This window comes from Pseudonaja textilis, chromosome 6 (assembly GCF_049901715.1).
Source record: "Pseudonaja textilis isolate UNSWEBS1 chromosome 6, rPseTex1.2, whole genome shotgun sequence".
NCBI lineage: Eukaryota > Metazoa > Chordata > Lepidosauria > Squamata > Elapidae > Pseudonaja > Pseudonaja textilis.
In genome coordinates this window covers 9,707,743-9,723,236 of record NC_141995.1, presented here as the reverse complement: position 1 = coordinate 9,723,236, position 15,494 = coordinate 9,707,743, and the positions used below count along the sequence as shown (strand labels likewise).

The following is a 15,494-nucleotide window of genomic DNA, read 5'->3' as shown; positions in this document are numbered from 1 at the left end:
GGATTCCAATGAAATGGACGAGGGATTTTCTGGCCTAAATCCCACAGTTTATGGTTTAGATCCACGCCCTTTCCCAGTTCTTTGGAAAACCCATGGGAAGATGGGAAAGGGTAGTGGATATTTATTAATATTTTATATAATTTTATATTATATATTTGCATCCTGTCTTTATTGTTTTTACAAATAACTCAAGGTGGTGAGCATATCTAACATGTCTTCTGTCGCGTGTTTCCTTCACAACAACAACCCTGTGAGGTAGGCAGCGCTGAGAGAAAGAGTGAGTGGCTCAATGTCACCCAGTTGACCTTCGTGTCTAAGATGGTTCTAGAACTCCCAGATTCCCACTCTCTAGCCTGGTGTCTTAATCACTACACCAAACTGGCTCTCTTCAATTTCTCTTAATGTCTCTTTGGTGGACAAGGACATGTTTGTTCCTTTGTAGCAGAGTCATTGTGTGCTGTTGTTTGAATTCAGCTATTACGGATATCTGTCTACCTGCTTCCAACTTCCCCTTTTTATAAGAAAGTTTGTTGAGAAGTTGGTGGGAATTCAGTTACTGAAGGCTGTAGAAGAAGAGATTAGCTGAGCCCTTTTAAATAAACTTTTTAAAATCGGGTGTAGAACAATTCACCATGGCCAAATCACCACGGCCAATTCGCCATGATCAACTCACCTCGGGCAACTTGTCATGGCCAGCTTGCTATGGCCAACTTGCCATGCAACAAATGTTACATAATATTGAAGAAGTGGTGAAATAGAATTGTTGAAGAAAGGACGCAAAAGGGGGAACAAAACGAAATATGAATGATAAAAATTAAATTTAAAAAAAATAATATTTCAATTCATTAAATAAAATTGCTGAATTGTCCTGAGTTGAGTTTTGTCCTATGGTGAGTTGGCCCTTTCTATTTAAAGTCAGCATTCGCCCTGTGCGTGGAATAGAAATAACATTGTTGTTTTTGTGGGTGACCTATGTGGTAAACCGGTGGAAGGAATGCAACCCTCTTGGTTTTTACTTCATTTCTCCATGGTGTTCAATAGCATTAACTATAGCAGGGGTGTCCAACCTTGGCAACTTTAAGACTTGTGGACTTCAACTCCCAGAATTCCCCAGCCAGCAAAGTCCACAAGTCTTAAAGTTGCCAAGGTTGGACACCCCTGAACTATAGTATCTTTCTGGGTCATTGCAAGAATTAGAGGTGCTATTTTCAATAGGCCCAGTGTTTCCAAGCAAGTGGCGTCAATCATTTTAGGGGCAGAGAAATCAGACTGGGGAATTCTTCCTTGAGGTTGTTCTCAGGCTTAGTTCACACTTCTGCTTTAACATTCACACGAAACCGCTGGGAGCGATTTGGTTCAGGGTGAAGCCTCATCCATTCCTTCATGACGTTCTAAAATGATAGAATTTATAGAGTTGGATGGGATGATGAAGAATGTATAGTAAAGCCCCCTGCAATACATTCAGGAAAACTAATCAAACCATCCTTACCCAGCCTCTTAAAAAAAGCTTTAGAGATGGAGAACCCAACCTCCATTGGCAGATAGATCCACTGTTGTATAAATCTTAACCATCAAAAAGTTTTCCATTTAAACCAGAGGTGTCAAACCTTGGCAACTTTGAGACTTGTGGGCTTCAATTCCCATTCCCCAGCCAGCCATGCTGGCTGAGGAATTCTGGATGCTGAAGTCCTCAAATCTTAAAGTTGCCAAGGACGATTTAAACAAAACAACCGTTGATTTAAACAAACTTTAGGTCAGTATAATTTATACTCTTTATTTTGGGTCCTGTTTTTTGTGGGCATGGAGCAATAGTTCTTGTGACCATACTCCTTGTAGCTTCTCTTTATGTACCTGTGCATGACTGTCATGTCTTCCTACCTCTTCTTTCCTTCAGAATCCCAAATTCCTTCATTTTGCACTGTAATCCCAATCTTTATTTTCCCCTGAAGCCTCTTTAATCTGTCAATATATTGTTCTGAAAAAGAAGCACCTCAAATAAGGTGTGATCCTACCTGTGTGATAAATAATGATAAATCATGACTTTTTGCATCTTTGATAACGATCTTTGATTTATATCAAAGATTGTATCAAAACTCATCACTAGGTTAGGCCTGTTCCACATTACTAACTCATATTCAGCTTGATGTCCATGACTCAATCCAAGTCCTTCTTAGATGCTTCCAAGTCAGGAACTCTTAATTTTTGCATGTGTCTTCTACATTCCTTTCTTGCTAATGTAATGCCATATTTCTCCCTGTCTTGTTCATCCCAATTCAATTTTCCAAGTGTTGTCCAAACCTCTCAGTCTTGTGTCATCATAACATTTTATTAAGCAGCTCATTAAATTCCATCCTCTAGACCAATAGTTACAAAACTCTGGCCACAAGACCTATCTCTGTCTAACTCCATAGGTTGCTGATGTCTTGCTTGACATAGGTTCATAAGTGATGACATTCTGAATTCAGTAGGGTTCTGACACTGTAACTGTAATTCTGTTTTCATTTGGGGAGGTGTTCTTTTATTACTTCAAACATTAAATACTGTATTATAGATATTTGATGGTTACCAATCACTTTCCACTGAGGAGAACTAGTATAAATATCTAAATAGTATAATTATATAATTAGTTGTGGTCACCCCACACTATAAAAAAGATGTTGAGACTCTAGAAAGAGTGTAGAGAAGAGCAACTAGGAGGATTAGGGGACTGGAGACTAAAACATATGAAGAACAGTTGCAGGAACTGGGCATGGCTAGTCTAGGGAAGAGAAGGACCAGGGGAGACAGGATAGCAGTCTTCCAATATTTGAAGGGCTGCCACAGAGAGGAGGAAGGGGTCAAGATATTTTCTAAAGCTCCTGTAGGCCAGACAAGGAATAATGGATGGAAGCTGAACAAGGAGAGATTTAACCTGGAAATAAGGAGGAATTTTCTGACAGAGCAATCAACCAACGGAACAGAAGTTGCTTTCGGAAGTTGTGGGCGCTTCATCACTGGAAGCTTTCAAGAAGAGACTGGACTGCCATCTGCTGGAAATGTTTAGGGCTCCTGCTTGGAGGTTGGACTAGATGACCTACAAGGTCCCTTCCAAATCTGTTAATCTGTTAATTTGTTAATAATGATACCAGTACCATAATGATTTACAACCATAATTGAGCCTAAAATTACAGTTGTAAGTCATGCCAGTCATTAAACAGGTTACCATGTGATCATAATTGATTTTATGACCTTTTTGCAGCAGGCCTTAAGTGAATCACTGTGGTCATTAAATGGATACTGTGGTTGTTAAGTAAACACAGCAGTTGCTCAGTAGTGGTGGTGGTGGTGGTGGTGGTGTGTGTGTGTGTGTGTGTGTGTCTGTGTGTCCTAGAATTTAGGATCCAGGTTGTAGATAGCCTTGAGGAAGTCTGTTGTAACTTCAACCCATTGCTTAATGACTAGTCGTAAGTCGGAAACTAAATGTGGCAGGAAAGTCTGAATCCTTCATGAAAACTGTTTCAAAGAAGTATTTTAAGAAATTTAAGAAGCTTATTGGTACTTAATGAACATTCATTTTGGCTCTTTTTTTATAGATCAGGGAGTGTAACATCACACTGGTCAGAAATTGTTGAATTTGTGAAGCAGCTGACAGAAAGATTTGTGAGGTAAGTTGTCGAACGAGTCAGAAAGAACCATATTTCCTTTTTTTGTGGTAACTATTTTCTCTTAATTTCCTGTTTCCCCTGGAGACTATGAATAGTTTCATTGCAAATGAGTTCGAAACTAGATCTGGATTGTTCTTAACAACATAAGAACGTATGTAAGTTGAAAAATAAGCTGGAACATGTTTATATCATATTTCCAACACTTACTAAGAATATCTCTAGAAATGGCCATTTAGAGTGGAGTTTGAGCCTGCATTATAGGATACCAAATACAATTCTGACCAAAATGATGGCCACAGAGCAAAATAAAAAATAAAAATGGAGGGGCAGGAAGAGATTACATGTATAGTAAGAGTAAAAAAATACTATTTATCAGAATGTAAAAAAAGAGTTGTTTTAAATCAGTCCTGCGGTGAAAAAGAAGAACAAAAACAGAAAATAACATTTTTTGGTCCCTCAGTTTTTCTTTCCTCTTTTTTCTTCTTTTTTCATTATACAATCACATCTTTTCATGGATTTTCGGGAAAGCAGCTGTGGGACACCAGGCATTTATTGATATCTATGGTTTTCTGACTTCTTCCCAAGGATGTTACACAGATGTGTGCAACATCTGCCTGATAATGGCAGCATGATTTTGATCATGGCACTCCTGAGACAAGAACAAGATTATTTTTAAAAGTATAGACGATGCTCAAGTCTAGTTAAACACAGGACCCTTTGAGTCTTGGAAGCAATTCTGTATAGACATCACCGCACTTAATTGTTTCCTATGGCAAATGCAGTACAGTTAGGCAATTGTGTTTGGCCATCTGCGGCAAAACCATGTGGAAGAGGAATCTTAATTGCAACGCATCTAACTTCATAGGGCAGAAAACAAAGCCTCTATAGTATAAGGAAAGAAATCTGATTGGTTTCTTTTTCCTGGTACAATGTAAGTGGATAAAAAGAGTAACTGGCAGAGGTCACAGGATCTGGAATTTCAGTTACTGGCAACCGAAAGGCTTGTTCCTTCCAAAAATGATCTGATTGCCCATTCCTGAGTCTTTTGGTCACTCTTGATTTCGACAAGAACTCCACCCTTTTATTTCTGAACTGACAGGAAAATAAACGATTTGGTGGGATCGTTCTTAACAGCTTTTGAAATTTTGTCCTTGTTTCCTTCACTCCTTTTCTTTCTTTTGGGAAAAAGAGGAAGGGCTCCATGCTTGACAAATGCTGTTTAGTGCAGCATATGGTAAAAATTCTGAGCAGGTGTCATTTTCAGAATTAGATCACTCCAAGTAAGGCTCATACATCTGTTCCCCATTTTTTCCTCCTTTTCTGGGCCTGAACGAACGACAGAGGCCTCAAGTTACAACATTAACACACGTTTCGGTTTCTTTTTAAGAGCTTCAAATATTTAAAAACGGATGTTGAAAAAAGAATGGGAATGTATGCTTATGTATTTCTCCCCGAATGGAATCCCTTGATGGTGGGATTAAAAAATGTTATATCTGTAAACATACAAAAAGGTTAAAAAAAAAGAGTATTTGGCAATGATGAGATCTATCTTTAGACAAAGAAAAATCAATGGAGGAGAATGCTTGAGATGGTTCCCTCGGATTAAATAATAATTGGAGGACACAAAATGGCCCGCTTTGCATGATAACAGTCTCTCCTTCATTTTTCGTGACAACTTGTGAGACAGGTGCTTGACGTGGTCTTTCTGGACCTTCCTGGGCTGTAAAATGACCCTACACCAAGGATCTTCAAACTTGGCAAGTTTAAGACTTGTGGACTTCAACTCCCAGAATTCCTGAGCTAACATGACCGGAGGAGGAATTCTGGGAGTTGAAGTCCACAAGTCTTAAAGCTGTCAAGCCTACACCCTCGTGTACATAGGACATATGCACTGTACGCAGACAGCTCTGAGATAATGCTGAAATGTCTGCAAGCAAATGAACCAAGCTCAAAAGAGCACCAAATCTAGCAGTATGAGCCATGGTGGCGCAGGGGTGCAGTGGTTTGAGTGCAGAACTGCAGGCTACTTCTGCTGACTGCCGCCAGCCTGCAATTTGGCAGTTAGAATCTCACCAGGCTCAAGGTTCACTCAGCCTTCCAGCCTTCCAAGGTGGGTAAAATGAGGACCCAGATTGTAGGAGAGCAATAGGCTGACTCTGTAAACTGCTTAGAGAGGGCTGCAAAGCTCTTTGAAGTGGTATATTTGTCTAAGTGCTAGTGCTAAGAAGGAAGGAAGGGAGGGAGGGAAGGAAATAGATTGTTGGAGAGCAAGAGGCTGACTCTGTAAACTGCTTAGACAGGGCTGCAAAGCACTGTGAAGTGGTATATTTGTCTAAGTGCTATTGCTATATATTCTGCTTTCAGAATAGATGAACTATAGAATTGCCAACCAACATGTTATGTACCGTATACTAGATAATTCTCTGTGTGGTCAAATTAAAGAATCCTTTAAATGTTCTGGCTTACATGGCTGAAGTTTAATGTTTATCTTTCTCTTTCTCATCTTTAAAAGCCCTCGGATGAGGATATCTTTCATTGTGTTTTCCATGCAAGCAACTGTGGTTCTGCCACTAACCCAAGATAGGTAAGTAAATGTTGGCATTGCCCATTTTTAAATGCTAGCCAATACTTTTTTTTTAAGCAACAGAACTGTGAACCTTTTCAGCAATTAGAATTATAAAGCTACAATAATTGGATAAGCAGTGTTAGATCAAATTCAGGCCTCTTGGGGATTATCTGTTTATCTGACATATGAACGGTCATGTTTAATTGCTATTTTGACTATCTCTTTCAGGGCATACAAGTCCTCTGACTCATAGTCATATACAGGTAGTCCTCGGTTTATAACCAGAACTGAGCCCAAAATTTCCCATTGCTAAGCAAGACAGTTGTCAAGTGATTCCCTCCCTTATTTTACAGCCTTTCTTGCAACACTTGTTAAATGCATCAGGGCAGTTGTTAAGCTAGTAACACGATTGTTAAATGAATCTGTTCCCCCCAGTGGTGGGTTTCCACATTTTTTCCTACCAATTCTATGAGAGCCCGCACTGTAGCGATGCTGGAACTGCATAAGTCTGAGAATTGGTCATAAGTCAGGCTTTTTTTCAATGCATTGTAACTTAGAATGGTCATTAAATGAGTGATGGTAAATCAAGGACTACCTGTATATGATATATAGTAGGGTTAATCTTATGGAACATACTTAGTTTTGATTCAGTTGGACAGTAAAGTATTGAGATCCAATTTAATTTTTCCCCATTACTTTTTTGGAGTGCAGACGCCGACGTGTCACTCAAACTTCAACTACAGTCTTTGATTAAAAGAAATAATGGGCACCTTTTAGGTCCAGACCACGAGTCTGCTTTCTCACTTCATTCTAGTGGCCTGTTACAAAAGTTGCCATGGCGACGCAGTGGTTAGAATGCAGAATTGCAGGTTAATTCTGCCCACAGCCAGGAGTTCGATCCTGACCAGCTCAAGGTTGACCTCAGCCTTCCATCCTTCTGAAGTCTGGCAAAATGAGGACTCAAATTGTTGGGGGCAACAGGCTGACATTTGTAAACAGCTTAGAAAGGACTGTAAAGCAGGATGGAGTGGTATATAAATGCTATTGCTATTGTTAGCAAAATTTCGGGGACCATTTTGAAAACTCTGCTGTGCCCTCTAGATCAGGGGTCCCCAACCCATGGTTCATGGACTGGCAACGGGCCACGACATGCCAGAAACTGGGTCATGCAAAGAAACAAAGCCTGTGGTGGCCTGTCAGTTGCTGGCCCCTCCAGCAGCTGAATCAGAGGAGAAGCAGGAGGCGTGGGAGTCAGGGTCAGCATCAGGGCAACCTGAGAGCTCCGAGGGGGGAAGAGAGAATGGAGCTGGCAGAGAGAGAGGCAGAGCCTGGGCCATCCGTCAGCCCTCAGATGGAGGGTCAACAGCCCCCAGGTCTGGAGGTGGCTGATGAAGAAGAGGAGGAACAGCTGGGTCCAGTGCCTGATGCGTGGATGTGCAGAAGGAAGAAGAGAGGAGAGCAGTGGAAATCTATGAGCCGGTCCTTGGGAAGGAAGAGTCACTGCTGCTAGTGAAGCCACCCCCCCACCCCAGCTCTGGGAATAAAAGGCAGGGAGGGAGAGATGAATAGGTGTGGCAGACAACTATTCATCTCCCTGCCGGACGGCGAGAGATAAACTTTTTGCCGGGGCTGCCGGCACTCCTAATTAAAGGAAACTTTGAGTTCACTTCAGAGGGTTTGTCGTGTTTGGGGAGCTGGTTCAGAACAAAGTCCCATTTGCAGGATGCTGGCAGTACGCAAAACCACACCCCTTCCGGTTCGTGGAAAAAGTTCTCTCCACAGGACCGGTCCCTGGTGCCGAAAACAGTGGTGGTATGCCACCGGTTCGGACCGATTCAGCTGAATCGGTAGTAAAAATACCCTCCGACGATCAGCTGAGAGAATCAGCTGAGAGGAGAAAGAAGAGAAAAGCGCAGAATTGCTCTTTTCTCCTCAGTATCCTCTCAGCTAATTGGCGCCTCAGACCTCAGGTGGCGTGTCGAAAGCTGCGTGTATGTGTTAGGTGCGTGCGCGTTAGGTGCGTGCGCATGTTAGGTGTGCGCGCGATCATGGAACGGGTAGCGGAACGAGTAGGATCCCCATTGCTGGCCGGAAAGGTTGGTGGGGGGAGGGCCTCTGCTCTAGATGCTGAGTCACGTAGAAGCATTCACGGGAGATGCTAATGTATGAATTGGGAGGGAGCCACGTTGCCTTCTCCAATCTGACATCAAGAACGAAGGACTTGGCGCCGCGAGCATTAAGTAGGGGTTTGGAAGGAAGACAACCAGCGTGATAACTGTGAGGGATAAAAACGTGCCTTTGCTGAAAGACAGAGGTGCGAGATGCTTCTGCATATGTTCCACCAAGATGTTCTATTTGTAACTGTGAAGCAGCCTCCAAGCTGCCATCAACGGTTTGTCTTCTTTTGCTTCGTCCTCGAATTCTAAGTGGATTTCACAAACCTTCCAGATCTCGCTCGGTTATTTCAAGGTAGCCTGCTCTTCAGAAGTTGGGTGTTTGTTTTTGCTGTAGCAAACCATCACCTGTTCCTCTGTGCAAATGTCTGCTTTTGTGGTTTAAATATGTTTCGATGTGTCCAGGATTACTTCCAGTATCGGAGAAAGGATCCAGAACTGAGGGAGGTGTTTTGGGGGGAGACGGGGCACGCGAAAGGGTTTGGGTTTAAGGAAAAAATCAGGAAATGGGCATCCACCACAGGGCGGATGGTGAAGAAACATACACGGTGGCATCATGATAGCAACTCTGCTGTACGCACTTGTGTTCAGACATTGCAACACACGGTTTCATCATTTCAGCTTCCACTTTACTTCACTTCAGCTTCAACCGCAACAATACAAGGGCACACAACAGATACAAACTCAGTGTAAACCGCTTCAAACTTGATTGGACAAATGCACTACCTGACTCTGTTGTTACATCCTCTAACCCCCCACTCCTTTAACCTCAAACTATCCACTATTGACCTCACTCCATTCCTAAGAGGTCTGTGAGGGGCGTGCATGAGTGCACCGTCGTGCCTCCCGTCCCTGTCCTATCGTCCCCATTTAGTCGTACCTATTTTCTGTATTCTTACTCATGTTTATACTTATACAAAAAAATGTTTTCAAAGAATACCCACCCCCACCCCCCGCTGCCCAAGAAAGTCCAGTTGCCTTTTGGAAAAAAATAATGCATTTTTAGCAATAGCACATAGACTTATATACCACTTTACAGCCCTCTCTAAGAATCAGCCTCTTGCCCCCAACAATCTGGCTCCTCATTTTATCCACCTCGGAAGGATGGAAGGCTGAGTCAACCTTGAGCTTGGTGGGATGCGAACCGCCAAATTGCAGTCAGCCGGCAGTCAGCAGAAGTAGCCTACAGTACTGCACTCTAACCACTGTGCCACCGTGGGCTTCCTCCTCCTATTTTCTCCACAAGAACAACCCTGTGAAGTGGGTTGAGCTGAGAGAAAAATGACTGGCCCCAAATCACTCAGAATAAAAGCAGGACTTGAACTCACAGCCTCCTGCTTTCTAGCCTTGTGCCCTAAATTTCTCAAGGTATCACACCAAGGTTAAATCAAGCCATTTGCTAAGTTCTTTCAGTATCTTAACGATGCAATCCACCTGTCCTGGGAGATTTGAGCTCATTCAAAGTAAAGAGCTATTTTCTAGACTATTTTCAGTTTTCTCCTTTCGTTTGCAGGTTTTAATCCAGCCCCTTCATCTTTTTTTTTTTTCCCAGTTGCCCAGCGAGACACATTTTTACTTATTGGAGAAGAATTAGGGCAAAGCAGGAACTGACTTTTTCTCTGTTAGTAATTTTCTGTGTTTACTGAGCATCTGACAGACTGATTTTCTCTCTTCTTTTTATTTTGAACACATTGAAATAAGTTCTTTTTGTTACATTTGGCACCCCATATCTTTCTGAGCTTTAGCTTTCTTGCCAATCTTTAGTTCTGATCTAAAGTTAGTTTTGATCTACCTGTAAGTATGTTTTTTGTGGCCTCTCGTTTTTCCCCCCACCTTGTTTCTTCTTTGAAAGGAGCATTCCTGCGGAAGAAGAATCCAAATGCCTTCTGCAAAATATATATATCTTTCCTCATTAGTCTTTTTAGATTGAGAGAATCTTAACAATCATGATACAATTCTACATTTGTATCCAGAGGTGGGCTTCAAAAATTTTAGCAAAGGGTTCTCTGCCTGGTTGCTAGGTGGGTGTGGCCATGGTGGGCGTGGCCTAGCCAGCCTTCTGCACCATGGCGGTGATGGGGGGAGTATTTTTGCCCTCCCTGGGCTCCGGAGTTTTTCCTCGAGCCTCCCCGGACTCCGGAGGCTCTCTGGAAACCAGAAACGAGCCCATTTCCGGCCTTCTTGAACTTCCGGGAGCTCCGTTTTTTGCCCTCCCTGAGCCTCTGCGCAGGCCCTGCACTTGCCTGCATCCAAAGTGGGCTGTTTTGGGACTCCTGGGAGGGGAGGGCCGGGCGGGGCCAGGAGTGGGATTTGGGGGTTCTCCGAACTGCACAGAATCTTAGCTAGGGGCTCTTCCCAAACCCCTGCGAACCCCCAGCAGCCCAGCCCTGCTTGTATCTCAAAATAAGAAAAAAACAAGAGAAATAACCAATATTCACAGTTCAAAACATACTCAACTTTCACAATCAGCCTAGAACAGTGGTGGCTACTCTTTTTGGGCTCCTGTGCCAAAAATTGTGCGTGCGCTTGCATGCTCGGGCTTGTGTGCCAGCACCCAGAAGGCAATGCGTGCCTTCCCATGCCCCCTACATATTTCCTCCTCTTCCTTTCCCTGTCCTCCTCCCTGCTTCCTTGTCCCTCTCCTCCTCCTGCTCCTCCTCTCCCTGTCCCTCTCTTCCTGCTCCTCTTCCTCCTGCTCCTCATCTTCCTGTCCTCCTCCTCTTCTCTTCCTGTCCCTCTTCTGCTCCTCTTCCTCTTCCTGCTCCTCCTCTCCCTGTCCTTCTCCTTCTCCTTCCTTCCTTGACCTGCTCCTCCTTTCCTTCTCTTCCTTTGCCTGTCCTCCTCCCTGCTTCCTTGTCCGTCTCCTCCTCCTGCTCCTCCTCTCCCTGTCCCTCTCTTCCTGCTCCTCTTCCTCCTGCTCCTCTTCCTCCTGCTCCTCTTCCTCCTGCTCCTCATCTTCCTGTCCTCCTCCTCTTCTCTTCCTGTCCCTCTTCTGCTCCTCTTCCTCCTCCTGCTCCTCCTCTCCCTGTCCTTCTCCTTCTCCTTCCTTCCTTGACCTGCTCCTGCTCCTCCTTTCCCCCTCTTCCTTGTCCCTCTCCTCCCCCTGCTCCTCCTCCTCCTCTCCCTGTCCCTCTCTTCCTGTCCCTCTCCTCCTGCTCCTCCTCTCCCTGTCCCCACTCCTCCTTTTTCTGTCCCCTTCCTCCTCCCTTCCTGGTCCCTCCCCTCTTCCTCCTCTTCTCTTCCTTGTCCTTCTCCTCCTCCTGCTCCTCCTCTTTTCCCTCTCTTCCTCCTCCTCCTCCTCCTCCATTACAACCCAGATAATCATCTCTTTTTTTTACCGTGAATAATCTCTTTTTCCACCGTGGAAGCCACTGCGTTTTCTTTTTATACTCACTGGGCCCCATAGCTGAAATAGGGCTGCAGGTGTCCAAAAGTGCAGGGAGGTCTTGGTTCTATGCTGAATAAATAAAACTGAACTGATTGTACGAAGAGCTATTTTTTGCATTGCAAAAATCTGGTTTGAAAAAAAGAAAGGGGGGAAAAAAGAAAGAAAGAAAGAAAGCAACCCTGGAACTTGATTTGTCATTTGTTTCTTGGCAGCAGAACTGCCAGAGCCTGCGGACAGTCTGCCAGACATCCCCTGGCAACCAGAGAGCGTCTGCTTGGTAATCTGCATTCGTACATAACCAGTTTCAGGTTGTTTTCAATAGACGCCGAGTGTAAAATATTTTGGATTAAACAGATTGCATTGACTTTATGTAACTCGTTCAGCTGCCATCTATAGCGCACAGCATGTCTTCGGTGGCAACCAGAACTGGTAGTACAGATTTAAATGGATTGTTGAAAGGGTTTTCCCCCGCTCCCATCTAGTCTACTTTTTCAATTGTGGGTGAGAGGAATGAAGTGGAGAGTGATTCAGAAATTCCAAGTCTGCAAGTTTCTCTATATAGCAATAGCCCTTAGACTTATATACAGCTTTACAGTGCTTTACAGCCCTCTCTAAGCGGTTTAGTCAGCCTCTTGCCCGCAACAATTTGGGTCCTCATTTTGCCAACATTGGAAGGATGGAAAACTGAGTCAACCTTGAGCCTGGTGAGATTCGAACTGCCAAATTGCAGGCAACTGGCAGGCAGCAAAACTTGCCTGCAGTACTGCACTCTATAACCACTGTGCTAGCGTGGCTCATAAATACCTTATTTATTTATTAAATTTCTATGCTGCTTGCAACGAGATAAAAGTGACAACATAAACAATTTAAATGATTAAATATTAGTGTTAAAATTAACATGGATAGCTAAGGAAGGAACTGTAGGAGAAGAGCAGGCAGAGCTGGGGGTGGGCAGAGTTAAGCATGTTAGCAGCATAGAATCATTGTGTTGCCACAAAAGGTCCAAGTCCAATCCGTCTAGAATTCTGTTGACCCTTATCTGGTGCCAGTTTAGGATTGAACTTTGACGAGATCCTTGTATAGAGTCTTGAGCAATACATCTTCTGAACTGGAATTTAACATGTCCTGATAATTCGCGCCTAATATTTATAGGCCAAATTCACCATGGGCCATGAATCTGTTTAGTTATAGCCATCAAAAGCAAGATGTTTTAGGAATCCGGAGTAAATACTTTTGAGCAGAGGAAAACTTTATTTACAAATCTTTTATCTCCAAAGATCTGCCAATCTACTAGAAAACGAGTTAATTCCAGTAATTTTGGTCCCTTTAATAAACGTTTTCATGATTTCCCCCTTATTTTTAGGCAAAACATTCAGAGAGGCATTGAAGATTTACAAAACGTTAAGCCAGGAGGTGAAACATATATGCACGAAGGAATACAAAAAGTAAGTTCTCTGCATTTTCTGTAATTGGAGATGCAGTGTAGTTCATTGCCGTTTGAGAACTTTCTACCTTTTGAATCATTATTTGCCTTAAAAATAATAATAATAATTGGTAGTATTTCTACCCTGCTTCACTCCTGAAGAATTCTGGGCAGCATGCAGGATGTTGATGAGTCTGTTCTGGACTGGAAAGCTCTTTTACAAAATAATACAAATGCACACACATCGATAAACAGACACAGAACAGGAAACACAGAGCTGAAAGGGATTTTGGAGGTTTTCTAGTCCAACCCTCTGCTCAAGCAGGAGACCCTATAGCGTTTCAGACAAATGGCTGTCCAATCTCTTCTTCAAAACCTCCAGTGATGGAGCACTTACAACTTCTGGTGGCAAGCCGTTCCACAGATTAATTGGTTTCACTATCAAGAAATTTCTCCTTACTTCTGGGTTGCTTTTCTCCTTCATTTGTTTTCATCCATGGTTTCTTGTCTTGACTTCAGGTACCTTGGAGAAAAGGTTGACCACCTTTTCCTTATGGCAGCCCCTCAAATACTGGGACACTGCTCTCATATCACCCTTAGTCCTCGTCTTCACAAAAGAGCGGACATACCCAATTCCTGCAACCATTCTTTGTATGTTTTAACTCCCTAATCATCTTCGTTGCTCTTCTGTTCGCTTCTCAGCCTTTATTTTTGTATCATGGTGACCAAAACTGGGTCTAAGAGCTAAGCAGTTTGTTTCAGGATCTAAAAAGGGAAGATGAAATGACGATGTAATATCTTTGGGAGGAAACAGCTTCCACCAGGGCACCTAACTAAAAGGAAACTAAAATGATCGCTCTGTGAATCGAAGAAAGACTTCATTGCTAACTAAAGTAAAAGCAAATAAAAAAATGCTTTCTCTAAATGGATTTGTGGTGTTAGCGATGGGAAGGAAAACCACTTCATTAAAATTGGATTCGGTCCAATAGTGTAATGGGCTGTAAAAATAACCTTGAGGTACAGGATGAAGAACCACAACCAAGACAATGGTTAGATCAAAGGAATTTGAGTCTCTGGCAGAAATATAATTTGAGAACCGTTCCTTGTTCTCACAAAGATACAGTGAAGGAAGGCGAAAGCACATTCTGTTACTGTAATCCTATAATAAAAGTAATACAAGTAGTTTTTGACTTACAGCCATTTATTGGTGGCAGGTACTGAAAAAAAACTAAGAAATTTCTTGACTGTGAGAATAATTAATAAGCGGAAGGACTTGCCTCTAGAAGTTGTGGATGCTCCAACACTGGAGGTTTTTAAGAAGAGATTGGACAACCATTTGCCTGAAATGGTTATAGGGTTTCCTGCCTGAGAAGGGGGTTGGACTAGAAGACCTCCAAGGTCCCTTCCAACTCTGCTATTCTGTTCTCTTCTGTTCTGTTCTGCTTCGCTCCACTTTGCTCCATCCCATCCCATCCCATCCTATTCTGGTGACTTATAGCCATTTTTCAGACATACAACGTTTGTAGCATCCCTGCCGTCACATGATTATAATTTGGACGCTTGGCAACTGGCGTGTATTTATGATAGTTGTGCTGTCCGGGGTCATGTGATCCCCTTTGTGACCTTCTGACAAGCTAAGTCGGTGAGACAGTTGTTCAGTGAGTTTTGCCTCATTTTGCAACCTTTTTTTTTTTTTTGGCCAGAGTTGTTAAGTGAATCACAGCAGTTGTTAAATTAGTAACAGAGTTGTTCAGTGAATCTGGCTTCCCCATTGACTTTGCTTGTCCGGAAGCCACAAAGGATGATCACGTGGCCCCGGGACACTGCAGCTGTCACAGATATGTGGGATTATCCCAGCAACTGAGTCATTGCCCGGTTGCTGGATGGCCATAGCCGTGGTGGACATGGCCTACCAGGAGGGCTATTTTTCACCTTCCCCAGGGTCCGGAGGCTTCCCTCGGGCCTCTGGGAGGGCGAAAATGGCCTCTCCCGGGCGTTGCAGGCTCTCTGGAAGCTGGAAACAGGCCCGTTTCCGGATTTGCACAAGGCCCATTTTTTTTGCCCTCTCAGAGCCTCTGCGCGGACCCTGCACTTACCTGCATTCCAAAATGGGCAGCGTGGAGACTCCTGGGAGGGGAGGGGAGGGTGGGTGGGGCCAGCGGGTCAGTTCAACTATCAGTTCAGCGTACCAAATGTAAATTTAACATCCTGTTCGCCAAACCGGTCCAAACCAGCTGAATCTGGATAGGTTCAAATACTTTTTATTTCTACCTGGAAACCGATTCTGGACTTTGTACTT

The 15,494-nt window shown here is 43.4% G+C and overlaps 1 protein-coding gene across 1 annotated transcript in view; it reads left to right on the top strand.

Annotated features, from left to right (window-relative positions):
* Positions 1-15,494, top strand: part of ANTXR2 (ANTXR cell adhesion molecule 2) — a 164,923-nt gene that overhangs the window by 5,052 nt on the left and 144,377 nt on the right. Inside the window, exons 2-4 of the mRNA XM_087935789.1 lie at positions 3,573-3,644; positions 6,157-6,228; positions 13,136-13,217. Of these exons, the coding sequence (XP_087791915.1) occupies positions 3,573-3,644; positions 6,157-6,228; positions 13,136-13,217 (226 nt within the window). The remainder of the gene's footprint in view (positions 1-3,572; positions 3,645-6,156; positions 6,229-13,135; positions 13,218-15,494) is intronic.